The following is a 12644-nucleotide window of genomic DNA, read 5'->3' on the forward strand; positions in this document are numbered from 1 at the left end:
TCAGATGATGGAAGAAATTCTGCTTGGGAATTGCCTTTCTGACCTGCCCTGTGGTTTTCAATAGTACTAGGTCATCAACAGGTGATATTTCTACTTTGTAATCTGAACTATTTGATGATATTTCTATTCATGGATATCACATATCCAAGTTAGCAATTCATCCCGTACGTACTCGTTTCCAAGTTAACCGTGAGTCAAACTCGTACATTCTGGTCCTTGAAACCATGGTAGAGGGTTCTGACCACGGAATACAATTTACAGCTTAGTCTATCAATTCTTTCTAGTTGTTTCGACAAGACACATGCACAGCACATGGTGCCAATAGCCATCCAACTGATTATCCACTCATCTACTTCAGGCTCAAGGCACCCAATCCGTAGTCTATGTCACAATGGTACTTCTGCAAATCATCCAGACCATCCACACAATAGAATTCACAGCAGTATTATCGACTGAGGTAAAATGTATTAGATCCATACTTATTATACTGAGATGCCTTGACGTCACAGGGCTGAGTGTACATCAGATGACTGGCACCAGTCATCGGAACTAACATCTGATGAGAACCTCGGACAACGTCACTTGCGTTGCTTGATGCACTGCCTTGACTGTCAATCTGTATGTGTACGCTTCTGTCTCTGATCTTGTGTCTCCTAAAGTAGACACATATATCAAAATTCTACTATATTATCACTACGATATCTTTAGTACACCACATAAATGGCGAAGAAAACGAATGCATTTCTTCATGCAATGCAGCCATGCTGCTCTACCATGACCGGCAAAATAAATGCTTTTAGAACACGGTGTCGAGGCTCGAAAAGAGGTCCTCCTCAATAATCAAAATGTAAATGCAAGGACAGCTTGATCCCGCCGTCCATATTCTCTTCACAATATGCAACAAACCCACCGAAGATGCCACCTCCGAGTTATGGAAAACGCAGTCCCTATACAGGGACCTGCATAGGGAATTCTTCAAAACAAAAACGAAAAAGAAAGTGTAATTATAATAAGACCATAGACTCCTTCATTGAGATCATCAGCACACAGGGAGCATCATGATGTCGCCGACAAAGCGAACAGATTACCAGTATCGTTCATGTCGCGTTTCCAAAACAGAATATGCCTGTCTATTCAGGCACTATCCGGTCTTCATCGTTCACTCGTAGCTCCACAACGGGTAGCTCGTCGTCGTCGTCATCTGCATCCAACGGAGGATGGATATCCTGAATGGGAGTCTCTTCCATTGGGGTCCCGGGGTATACCGCACCGTGATCTCCGGGGCTGTCCGCTAAAGACGCCAGCCGTAGGTCCGAATCGCTAAAGTCGCCTCCACCAACTGCCTGGTTACTAGCGTCGTCGTCGAGCAGGTCATCGTCATCAGAGGTGGATCCCGGTAGCGCTGTGGTCATCTGTGAACGGCCGTGAGCATCCGGGACTCGGTTGAAAGACCACGAGGGCGGACTCGGGAAGCGGAACGGATCGGATTGCGCTCCATCACCGAACTCGGCTTCATCAAAACTCATACCTTCCAGTCGGTGTTCTTTCCCAACGCTCTTCTCCCTAGAAGCGGGACGATTGTTGTATCCAGGGGGCGCGGCCTCATCCCCGTTCTTCGCTTGGGTTCCGGTTCGCGAACCACCATCTCCCTCCTGGTGAGCTGCTCCGACTCCGGTTAAGACGCTCGACGACCCATTGTGGGATGAGCCGCCGAGACGCCGACCGTCCCCCGACGGGGATTGCCCACGAGATTCGCTCGGCGAGCCAGCCTCACTCGCCGGTCGGGTAGATGACTCGGTAATTTCCTCGAGGATCTTACCACCGAGCGGGCGATCGGACCGACGGCGGTAGAAGAGGAGGTAGGCAGCCGAGGTTACCACACTTTGGGGGTCAATAGGTCGTGAGACACTCGAGTCTACGCATGTCAGCCATTATAGTATTGTTATGTTGGTGCTTTGGACCTACCGTTGTACTCGTTCCACTGGCCAGTAAAAAAGTTCTTGGCATATGCAGTATAGTGACCACCTCCCAGACCACCGTAGTGGTTATCAACCGCGAAAAGGTCATAGACTAAGCTCTTACCCTCTTCAGGAGCTTCTACTCTGCCACTCATATCGAGTCCTTCCACAGGGAAGTCAACGAGCACATCCAACTTATCCCGGAAACCGCGGCTAGCACTGAATCTCTTGAGGTGCATGACAAGGATATCAGGTGTCCTCCATAGCTGGAACTTCTTGCTAGCTCGGCGATGTTCCTTGCAGCGTGGACAGTACCAAGCATCGTTCTCGGAAAGTATTTCCTCCTTGTTGAATTCATCTAAACACTCTTCAAGGGTGACGCCCCTCTTCTTGCGGGTTTGGCGGAGTTGACGTCGCTTATTCAGCTCGGGGTCATTTACCCGCTCAACGTCCTGCCATGTTGGCAGGCCGCGAAGGGGATCTCGGTCTTTCTTACTACCGCCAAAAAGAGCGTCATAGACCTCTTCATTCCAGTCAACAACGAGTCCCTCACCTGGTCGAACCAAGGGTCGAATCTGAACTCTGGCAACTGGGGCTGGGGTGCGAGAAACATCTGAAGAGTTATCGGCATCACTACCCGAAGCTGATCCACTCTCAGCAGCCTTCGAATCTGCAGGGTCGGATGGTTCTTCGGACTGCTTATGACCATCAGTTTGCACTCTGAAACAACGTAGAACAACAGGTATGGAACCTACCTCCTCTGGTGGAGTAACTGGCTTCGTCTTTATACGAAACGACATCTTTGGGTATTCCTTGTTGTCTTCTACCGAAGACCAGCCTAGGGGCACTGGCTCGTTACCCTTCATTATCTTCAGTTCGAACATGTCCCGAAATCGAGCAGGGATAGAGCCTTCAGAGCGCGCAGCGCCAGTCTGGGAGGCAGAGTCTGCATCGCGCATGGACACATCCACCATACCATCTTCGCCGTCCACCGAAGATGTCTTGATCTTGGAATCGGCAGACTGGGCGTCGTCGTCGTTCATGACAACAGTATCTGAGTCTTCCTGAGTTGCCTCTTGCTGATCTTCGCCGAGAACCTCCTCGTTCAAAAAGTCACGGGTGGTCATCGTGGCCGCCCCAGCAAGGACCTTGCCATAGATGGCATCGAAATCATAAGCCTCCTCCCGAGTGACAACAATGTACGAGGGCACACCAAAAAGATCTCGCTTTGTCTTTGACCGGTCCACACGGTTAAAAATAGGTACCAGAATGCGGTCAGCCTTCGGGGAGTCAATATTTGGGATCTCCTCTTGATCCGACCTGCTGAAGGAGAAATAACTCTTCTGGGGCTTATCCGGATTGTAATTGGTCGGCACGGACTCGACTTCAAAGAAAGCGATTTCGTCGTTGCCAGAAATTTGACACTCAGCAATGGAGCTCGTGTTATCAAACATTCTGTAGAACTTGCGCTTGAAGATCTCGACCATGATCAGGCGTTCAGGATCGGTGCCTTGCTTCTTGGCGACTAATTCCTTTAAGGATTTGACACTAGAATTCTTGTCGATCTCTACATCAAACCGAACTGGTTTCTTGTGTAGACCGAAGTAGAATACCTCTTTACCCCAGAGATTTTCGATGGGAAGTTGGAGCGTGAGGTTGTTGAAAGGGTCGAAGATGATACTGACCTTGTCGCAGGCAGGGCAAACAAGAGTTGATTTGTACATCCCAGCGAAGAGGTCCGTGATCACAGAATCGTTACGAGCTTTATAAATATCCCAACATTTGTCCGCGAACTCAGTAAGTGCCGCCTTATTATGAACCATTTCATCTGTGGAGTCGGGTTTCTCGATGTAAGGCTTCTTAAGGATCCTGTTCAGATCCTCCTGTAGCCCATCAAGAAGGAAAAGCAGAAATTCTTGGGAGTCCTGCTGTCCATAACCAGAGAATGCTGGGCCGTAGCGACCAATTGTGTGTTTCAGCTGCCTGGGAGCAAAGGAGGACTGGCCTGCTTCGTCATAGATCATACGCAACAAATTTGCATACGCCTTCGCTACATCACCGTTGTGAGCCAGCGGGTTGCTGGGGTTAAGATCCTGCTTATAAACGTCATCTACAGACAATAGTTGTCAGTAATAGTTGGTGGGGAATGCCGTAAGCGAAGATCAATACATACTTAAGAAGTAATAGGTCAACTCCTCAACGCTTCGTACGCACTGCAAGGCAGAGTTCATGTAACACGTATTTCCAAGGTTGCTTAGACCCGTGCAGCCGCGAGGCTTCCCATCTTTCCGTCGTCCCCTAACAGGCTCCGGTACTGGAGACGATCGGCCACTGGCGGTAGGGCTCTTGTTCTTCAGCTTAGAGGAAGCACCATTCTTGAGACTACCCGAGGGAACACCAAGGCGATTAAGTGTCTGCTTGGACGCCTCTGAGATCCACTCCCCACCGGGTATACGTTCCTCTAGCACCACGACATCACTACCGCCAAGTCCAGCAAGATCCAATGTCATCCGACCGTTATAATTAGGGTTGGCGGTCTGATCCTTAGCGTCCTCAAACAACTCCCTCTGGGCACCCTCGGACAGCGAGAGGAAAGTGTGGAGATCGATCACGAGACTGCTACCGGCATTGGCGACGATCGACGCTGCAGCGCCGGTGAAGCGCTTCGCGATGCAGCTGGGGTCATTGCAGCAGATGCTGTCGCGCTGCCCAAACCGCCCAAAATTCTCCAAACACGAACTTTAGTCGACATATCGATGTTGGCCCTTGTTTTAGCTTCCTTCAGCCACTTCTGGAAGTTGGCGTGCCTGCTAGCCAGAATCCGCACGGGCTTCATGTTTTTCTCCCTCAGGGACTGGGGAGTAGTGCCCGCGGACAGGCCAGAAAGTTTTAATATCGTAAAAATTGGCGGATTAATCTCATACTGAATGTTCTCGGAATCCCCGCCAACGTTGGTGTCATGGGCGTAGCGAACAATGGCTGGTGACTGGTCTGCCAAACCGTACCACTGCATGATCAGATCCCATCCTTCTTGAGGTATAATCTCGAAGTCTTCGCTCATCTGCAAACCTGGGCGCAAGGGTACAAAGGGCTCTCCCTTTTCGTCCTTGAAGGATGCATTCGCAGGATCCGTGACTAGAACCAAGTCAGAATTGTCCACCGGACCAACCTCTCCTTCTGTAGCAGTCTTGTCCGTTTTGTCTGCATGAGTAGAGCTCCTAGAGAGCACCCGCTTTAGCCATGCCATCGACACAACATATCCCTTCTGTCCTTCCTTTAGGGGCTGCATCATGAAACACGTTACTTTCGCGACCTGGTCATCGTAGGATGGTCGCTCGGAAGTGGTAGAAGACTGGGCCTTGGAATGAGCCCTGGTCGCGGTAGAGGCGGTGTAAGTCGACATGCTAGAGGGGGAGGGATAGACGTTGTCAGACCCGGAAACATCGTTTGAAGTAGAATCGTCGTCCTCCGTTCCGGTTGTATCCATTTTGTCCGACTGGGACTCCTTCTCGGTCAAGCCCAAATCCATATCCACATCTTGTTCGGCATCGGGAGCCGCCCGCTTCACGCTGGGGGATGATGAGCGGGTGTCACGCCCAGCGGGCGGAGCACTACCATCTCTCTGATCGGAACCAGACATATCTGTGGGCGGATCGCTGGCGAGGGAGAGTCCAGCGCAAGCTGCGGATGGGAGGTCGATGGGACCAGCGGAATCCGGGGTAGATCTGGCCCCAAGTACTTCCTCCTGCAAATGGGCGGGGATATAACGTTGCGGAGGAGAGGAAGAGCCTTGGCGTTGTGTCGCACTAGGATCGGAGGACGGACGAGGGTTTGGTGGCGAGGACGAGGTTGTATCGGAGTTGTGGTGTCCGTGACGTCTTCCGGCCTGCGAGGCAAACGACAAACCCGGAAGTTCCTGGTCTGCGAGGCTCTGCTACCTTACGGCGCTTTGTGGAAGACGTCGTGACAGTGAGCTGCGCACGTCTCGTGGCAGCTCGAGGTAATACGATGAAGGGAGTTATAAGTTAAGGAACACGCCAATGATAGGTGATCGAATCGGTGAGAACCTTCGACGAGAAACGCAGCAACAGGGAAAAGAAAAAAGACAATTAAAGTGTAAAGCAGCGAGTCAAAGGGAAGCGAACTGAATGGAAAAGAAAATCCGTTCGAAAACCCGTTTCGAGAGGCGGAGGAAATCTCAGGTCGTCCAACTGGGTTTTACGATCGCTGACTGGTCAAGGTATCGGGCGGTGTGGGGTAGGAAAACGAAAAATACCCGTAACTTAAGGTTAAATTCACTCAAACAGATTTAGGGTTCAACTGGGGAAACTTGTCATGATTTCTCTCTCGTTTTGTTGGTACCTCTTCCTTCTTCATATAACCAGTTCTGATGGTTATACAGATCTGGGAGCAGCTTCGATTTTATCTGGCCATTCCCGTTGCTTCTATTGCAGTCAAATACACCTCACGTTAGGTGAAGACGATCACTCTGAATATCTTGTCTTGGAAGGGATAGGTAATAAAGAGAGGGGCAAAGAAGGGATGAAAGAACTTGAAAAAGAAAAATAATAATTCACAGTCCAGGAAGTTCGTACCTACATTGACTTGCCACAAGCCAGGGATCACTGCTGACCCTTTAACCAGCTTCACCCCTGCTGGTAGTAATAGTCAATGCCTGTCATGTGTTAGTTTGGCAGTCATCCGTGTTCCCCGATGATCAAGCTTCGCTTGTGACATCGCCTCCCTCGATGCATGGGTTACACTACGAGTTAATTTCATATATATAGACATACACTTATTTTAAACTTATTTTAGTTACTTGGAGCAATATGCGTCAATTTAAATTCTGCTCCAGACCAAAACGGCCCGATTTGTCATAAAATTTCCCTAACTACCCACCAGTCTATATATATTTAAAACTTAATACCTTCTTCACAAGAAAGCAGTCCCTCTTAGGGCCTAAAATAGGACCGGTACATGTCATCTCCCGGCAACAAATAGATCGTATCAGCACATGTTCCAAACGCAGCCCCTGTCTCTTCATTCTTCACGACTTGCGCCAACCCCCCTGCTAGAGACACATCAGCCACTTATATTTCTCGCAAAGGAGCAGACCACACCCATTCGCATCTCGAGAGGAGGCTCTACGGGCTCTTCAAACCCATCCACTGTCCAAAATGTACGAAATCCGAAAAATACTAGGTTCGGACAGAATGAGCACCGCGGATTGGTCTTCGGACCGTGTTCTGGTATTAGGTCCAAACTATTGTACGCAGCTGTCATATCAAATATATCGACATAAAATCCTTTGAGAGGGACAATTTGATGGGTTGCGGATCGCATGACATAGCTATGTTTAACCGTGCAATCAACGTACATACGACTCGGCTCATGTCCTTGAACAACATGACCGCCAGTGATCTCGATGTATCTTCCAACATCTGGACCGTTCCTCTGCCCAAACCCAGCAATCTATAGGTAAGTTATCGCACCAGTGAAACGGGATGGATCTATCCTCCGGCGGCTCCTAGTTGAAAATAATCTGATTCGCCAGGGAGGTGTGAATAACGCGGGTGACATGGTGCTTGGGATGTCGATCAATAACTTCCGTTGATGGTATATCGGGAAAGCTTGTTCGTCGTACTTGTCACAGCTTGTACGAAGTGAGGAGAGAAATCTTCCCGTATTGGATATGAAGAAGAAGATAAAGATGAGACTATCCTCTTGCTCGGGTGTATTTGAAGCCACATCATCTAGTCGAGATGGATGCTTCCACTGCCTGGCATGTCTGACTTTGGGGTCATAGTTATCGTCATTTTCATCGATGCAGCTTGCCGGTGCATTGACGTGGGATCCCTCACGTAGAAAGTATCTAAAACTGTCGCAGGCCTTTGTGAGCCCGCCAGATAGACTGGATTTGAGAAAGAGCTTCTTGGCGCACTCTAGTCGCGCTACAGTGCGGACTAAGACAAGTCTGACGATATATTGCCAATGCAGTCTAACTGTGTACGAAGCACATAACTCTAGAAGATCAACAGGCTATCCAGAGAGTGAGAGTCCGACATACCCGGCCTTCTCGAATACTAACATAATCAAATTTTTGAGGATAGTTGGCTTGTAATTGTGCGTGGATTACTTTTGTCACAGTAATCAATGGATATATTCCTCTTACATATTAGTTATAGGATAGCCCCACCAAAACAAAAGAAGAGGGGACGATGGGATATCTTGGGGGATGAGTGCTTACACCAAACTGGACTGATAAAATCCCGAGTAGGTAGTATTCTTGACTTCATGCCTCCACTTATGGCAGGATGAGGCATGCATTGTGATTAGCTCATCTTATTTTCTGCCAAATCAAGTGTAAGCTTTCAAAGATTTGTCTACTAGGGAACAAACCTTCTCAAGAGGTAAATGCTCTCAATTTTACGTCGGACTCAAGTCTCACTTCCTCTTTGTGGTGTGCTCTGGATCGGTGAACAACAGTCGTGATAACTCAAGTTTTTGAATAATATTCCGCTTGTCTGAAAATTTTTACTCTGGTTCCCCTTTCTAGTGGTTAACGTTCGATCTACGACTTACATCGTCTACAAAAATTATGGACGTTAACTGATTCAACGGACACTGTTCCACTGCATTATGGCATATGCTGTCAAGTGAGCTTTGTCACGCCTTAAAGTTCTGCTTGATTTCAGACACCTGTATCGTTTCATTTCAAGCTTGTTATTGTCATGGATCGCAGGTCAGGTACAGTCATTGTGTCCGTGGGTTGTGCTAAGGGACAGCACCGAGACGAATATTACTACTATACAAAGGAAATTGTATTAAAAATTAAGCTGTGCGGCTAGTTGAACTATACTTGATGTAGCAGGTTCTATCAGACGACAAGTCTCTCGGTCGAGTGTTCAGAGGAGACGCGAACAACTATGTCGGTCCGAATCGTTACACCATCCGTAGGCTTATTATGTGAATTTCCGCGCTGGTGGGTTCGCTGTACACTGGCTCCATTCCAGCCATTTCTGTCACCGATGTTTTCTTCTTCGTCATCGTCATCATCATCAAAGGCAGACATGCGTACTGCCCCTTTGCTTTGTGTATGAGGTTGTGACCCAAGTTCGAGGCCCGGATGAGTACCTTTGGATCCACTATGTGACCAGTAGCCACCGCTTCGGTCGTGGTCCTTTGATACCATGGAGACGCAGAGTCGGATCATTGGGGCTAGAGCTGCGAGAAGGATGCTGTAGTTCTCAATTCTTCAGGTCAGTCAGTAATGGTGTTTGCAGAAGTACTACGTAGGTGATTAGGTCTTTATATTTCGCACACTTTACCCAAAGAATGAAAGGTATGATATTGTCTATTTCAAGCCATCAGAGAATACTGAACCTTCAAGATTTGTGGGTATTTGAACTCACGAGTAATATCATTCTTGTCGCCGATAGATTTGAGCAGCTATAGTTGTAAATACCAGCCCAGTTAGTAAGATTACGAATCGACTGCTCATACAGAAGTTAAAAAGCTCACATATGTCTTCACGATAGATGCAATTCCAGAGAGTAGTAAGGGTCCGCTAAGGCTCATCGTCTGCCAAACACGACGAATACTAGCTTGTTTGGGCATCTTGCGTATTCTAGCACACAGATGCAGACTACGGGGTCTGGAAGAAGGCTCAGCAAGCTATTACCCAAGCAATGAACGTTCTCATTGGAATATCCTCCGTAGATTGCGGTGGATTACAAAAAGTCTTTTCACTCGACCAGGATATGTCAGAAAATAAAATCGAGTCATGATCCTAGTTCGTGATTTTGGATAATTACCCCAGTCACCAAATGAGGGCTGACCGTATGATTCTGGTGGATCTACAATCGTATCCGACGCTACGGAGTCCATCCGGTTACCGGCTAACCCACAGACCACGGAAAACCCCCCTGGAGAATGGCTTGCGGCCCCATCTTGGCACAAGGCTAACTAGACATTAAGGGCTTGATATTGGACAACCCTACTGGAGGGGTACATTACTCCTATATTAATTTTAGTCAAACCGAAACCAAGCACAACATCGTTCTTGACTAGATTCATTAGTAGGTACATCTTAATTGTGCATGACTCTCAATCATTAGTCGTAATGTAATACACGACAATAAAATTTCTTCTTCCTTGCCTTTCAGGCTTCGCCCGCGTTTTTCTCATTTTCTACCGAAGCCATACCATTCGAATGAACCCCTAATAGACACGTTAGGATGTTTTTCGACCTAAATGGTGTATACAAGGGAAAGCTGATTTTTAAAAAACGTAGTACTCTTATCCCTAGTCCACCGTCGTCCATTATTAGCCAGGAGGGCTAATCATGAATTTCAAACAGACACACTCTCATCATGGTAGGCTATAACTTGGCTTTTATAAGTGTACACCATCCCTCTTGGCAATAGTAAGAGGCTTAAGCAATTTCAAGTTAATATGTCACTCTACCTGAGGTATACTAAATGAAATTGGAAGGTAAAATTATCAACCCGGACGTGAAGGCAATACTTGGGTTATATTTTCATCCTGGTGGGAAATTATGTAGGTATCGAGGTAGAACTACAGATAAAGTTGTCCTACATATCGGAAGAGGTCAATGTGCAACTCCAAGTACACCCTTCGAGAAAGTCGCAATAGGATCTTGCATGGCTAAACCATTTAGCCAAGCACCTCAAGAGTCAACGTTACACGCGACCACATCCCTGGTGATTGAGCTACAATTATTCCGTACTAACGCAGCCAATATTTCCTGGCTACTAGTGCTTATGCCCCCTTGGCGTTCGGCTAAGCTAATCGAGCATACAGCCTTGATATCCGTGTACCTATGAAACTCTCGAAACCGTATTATAGAAGCTTACGTACTTAGACAACAAGACAAGTGGACTAGTCTATGCGACAACTCATATGCTAGCTAACAACATTTTTTGGGGTAAGAATACAGAACATAATAGTCACCTCAACATTTTCTCATCTCAATCAGTCCTTCACCAACTTCCGGGTAAGCTTCAAAAGTCACTTTTAGCCCTGCTAATGTAGCCATCTGCCGCCACTCGACCGCACTTCTCTCCCGCCCCGCGTATAATGCAATCATGGCCGAATGCATCTTGGCATAGTTCACGTTCTTCGGAAACTCATGAATTAGAACACGAGAATGCGATGCCATAGCTTCAGAAACCTTCTGTAACAAACGCGCAGCTTCTAGATCCGACAGATTATGGAGAATATGCGCGAGATGGTAGACCAATGCTCCTTTAATGGGTTGTGGGCTGTCCTCCTTATAGTTCCATGTGGCTAGCGTAATCCCAGGAATCTCTGTAATTTCTTGATTAAACTCTTGTACCACAAGGTCGGAAGCTTGCAAGTCCGAATATGCCGCTTTAATGTCCAGCAACAGCTCTCCACGACCCCCACCAATATCGACCATAGTAGCCGGGACAGTGTCTCTTGCCTCGTTTAGCACAGACTGTAAGTCGTATCCGAGTGCCCTAAGGCGATCGGCAGCACTATTTGTCTTCATGAACTTGCCAGTCATGAAGTTGTTGAAGCTGTCCATCCGGCCTTCATCGGTCATGATGGAATAAGTGTGCTGCTTCGCTAGCTCCTCCTTTCCCATTAAATGATAGGCGTATTGGTAGGGTGTATCCAGTTCTTTGAATGGGTATTTGAAGTTATCTGCTTGCAACTTTCTCATCAAGAATGCAGCGCCCAGGAGAGCTTCCGTTGTACTATAGCCGGTCAGCACAGCTTCGTAGAGTTGAATTCATGATTAATGATGATTTTTCTACACTGAGAAATATTTTGTGAGCTTATCATAGGGATATCTCACAAGTGAAGTGCTCCATGTTGCGCGGAAGGCATGATAGCCAAGTGTTTAGTGATCGCATTGGCGCTGTACAGATCGTCTCCGGTAATATCAACGAAGCCCAAACCGGACATAGCATATAGAGTATCCTCTGTAGGAAAGTGGAGTGAGCCGCACACTTCTCATTCTACGTTGTAGAGAATTTTAGAAGGAACATTCTTACGAACTAAACGTAAACCTATAGGTCAGAGTTAGAGGTGACTTCGTTTCATGATGGGGAAGATATGAGACACACATGGTACGTTATCTTCGGTCTTATCACCCTCGCTGTTTCTATAAGCGGCCAAAACATCTTCTCCGCTCGCTGGGCCTTCGATCTTTGCCAAAGTGTCAAAGAGGTCGAAATGTACGGCTACAGGTACGAAACCAAGCGCAGCTACCTTTAAATCATGAAGTGAGCATGCCAGACGGGTCTATAGAAAGGTTCCGAGACGTACTGAAGTAACTGTGCTCGCAAGAGCTACCCCAGGTGGAAGTGAAGACATAAGGAGCAATCAATAACCCTTGCAGGATGGTTAAAAGTTTGTTGTTTTCAGTCCGCGACCGACCAGCAAAAACCTCCTCGGTTGTGTATCGTGTCTCCAGGGGCCAAATCAATGGACTGCCAACAACGGATTTTAGATCGACATGGGGCTAGTTTCACGGTTATATTATGTTGGTGCAATGATACAAACTAACGGTAAATTACCCCTGGTATACCACGATCGGAAAGTATCTTGAATTTTCGTCCCCAACGCTAACCACCCACTAAATATCTCTAGACTGATTAATCCCTGTCAGTCATTTTTGACGTTACCAATCAGCCA

The 12644-nt window shown here is 47.5% G+C and overlaps 3 protein-coding genes across 3 annotated transcripts; all 3 read right to left on the reverse strand.

Annotated features, from left to right (window-relative positions):
* Positions 1-1130: 1130 nt before the first annotated feature.
* ANOM_008797 (putative ubiquitin-specific protease UBP12) lies at positions 1131-6335 on the reverse strand (the record flags this gene model as incomplete). The annotated part of the gene is made up of 6 exons (XM_015554053.1): positions 1131-1915; positions 1966-2653; positions 2714-4068; positions 4132-4663; positions 4699-5844; positions 6321-6335. The coding sequence occupies 6 exons, from the start codon at positions 6333-6335 to the stop codon at positions 1131-1133; spliced, it is 4521 nt and encodes a 1506-aa protein (XP_015403876.1).
* Positions 6336-8835: 2500 nt separating this feature from the next.
* Positions 8836-9575, reverse strand: ANOM_008798 (uncharacterized protein; the record flags this gene model as incomplete). Its single annotated transcript, XM_015554054.1, has 3 exons — positions 8836-9211; positions 9337-9407; positions 9480-9575. 3 exons carry the CDS (start codon positions 9573-9575, stop codon positions 8836-8838), a joined length of 543 nt encoding a protein of 180 aa, XP_015403878.1.
* A 1357-nt stretch (positions 9576-10932) lies between these two features.
* ANOM_008799 (putative O-methyltransferase) lies at positions 10933-12323 on the reverse strand (the record flags this gene model as incomplete). Its single annotated transcript, XM_015554055.1, has 5 exons — positions 10933-11701; positions 11803-11929; positions 12002-12016; positions 12074-12218; positions 12276-12323. The coding sequence occupies 5 exons, from the start codon at positions 12321-12323 to the stop codon at positions 10933-10935; spliced, it is 1104 nt and encodes a 367-aa protein (XP_015403877.1).
* Positions 12324-12644: the final 321 nt, after the last annotated feature.

Source organism: Aspergillus nomiae (assembly GCF_001204775.2).
Source record: "Aspergillus nomiae NRRL 13137 chromosome Unknown contig00302, whole genome shotgun sequence".
Taxonomy (NCBI): Eukaryota; Fungi; Ascomycota; class Eurotiomycetes; order Eurotiales; family Aspergillaceae; genus Aspergillus; species Aspergillus nomiae.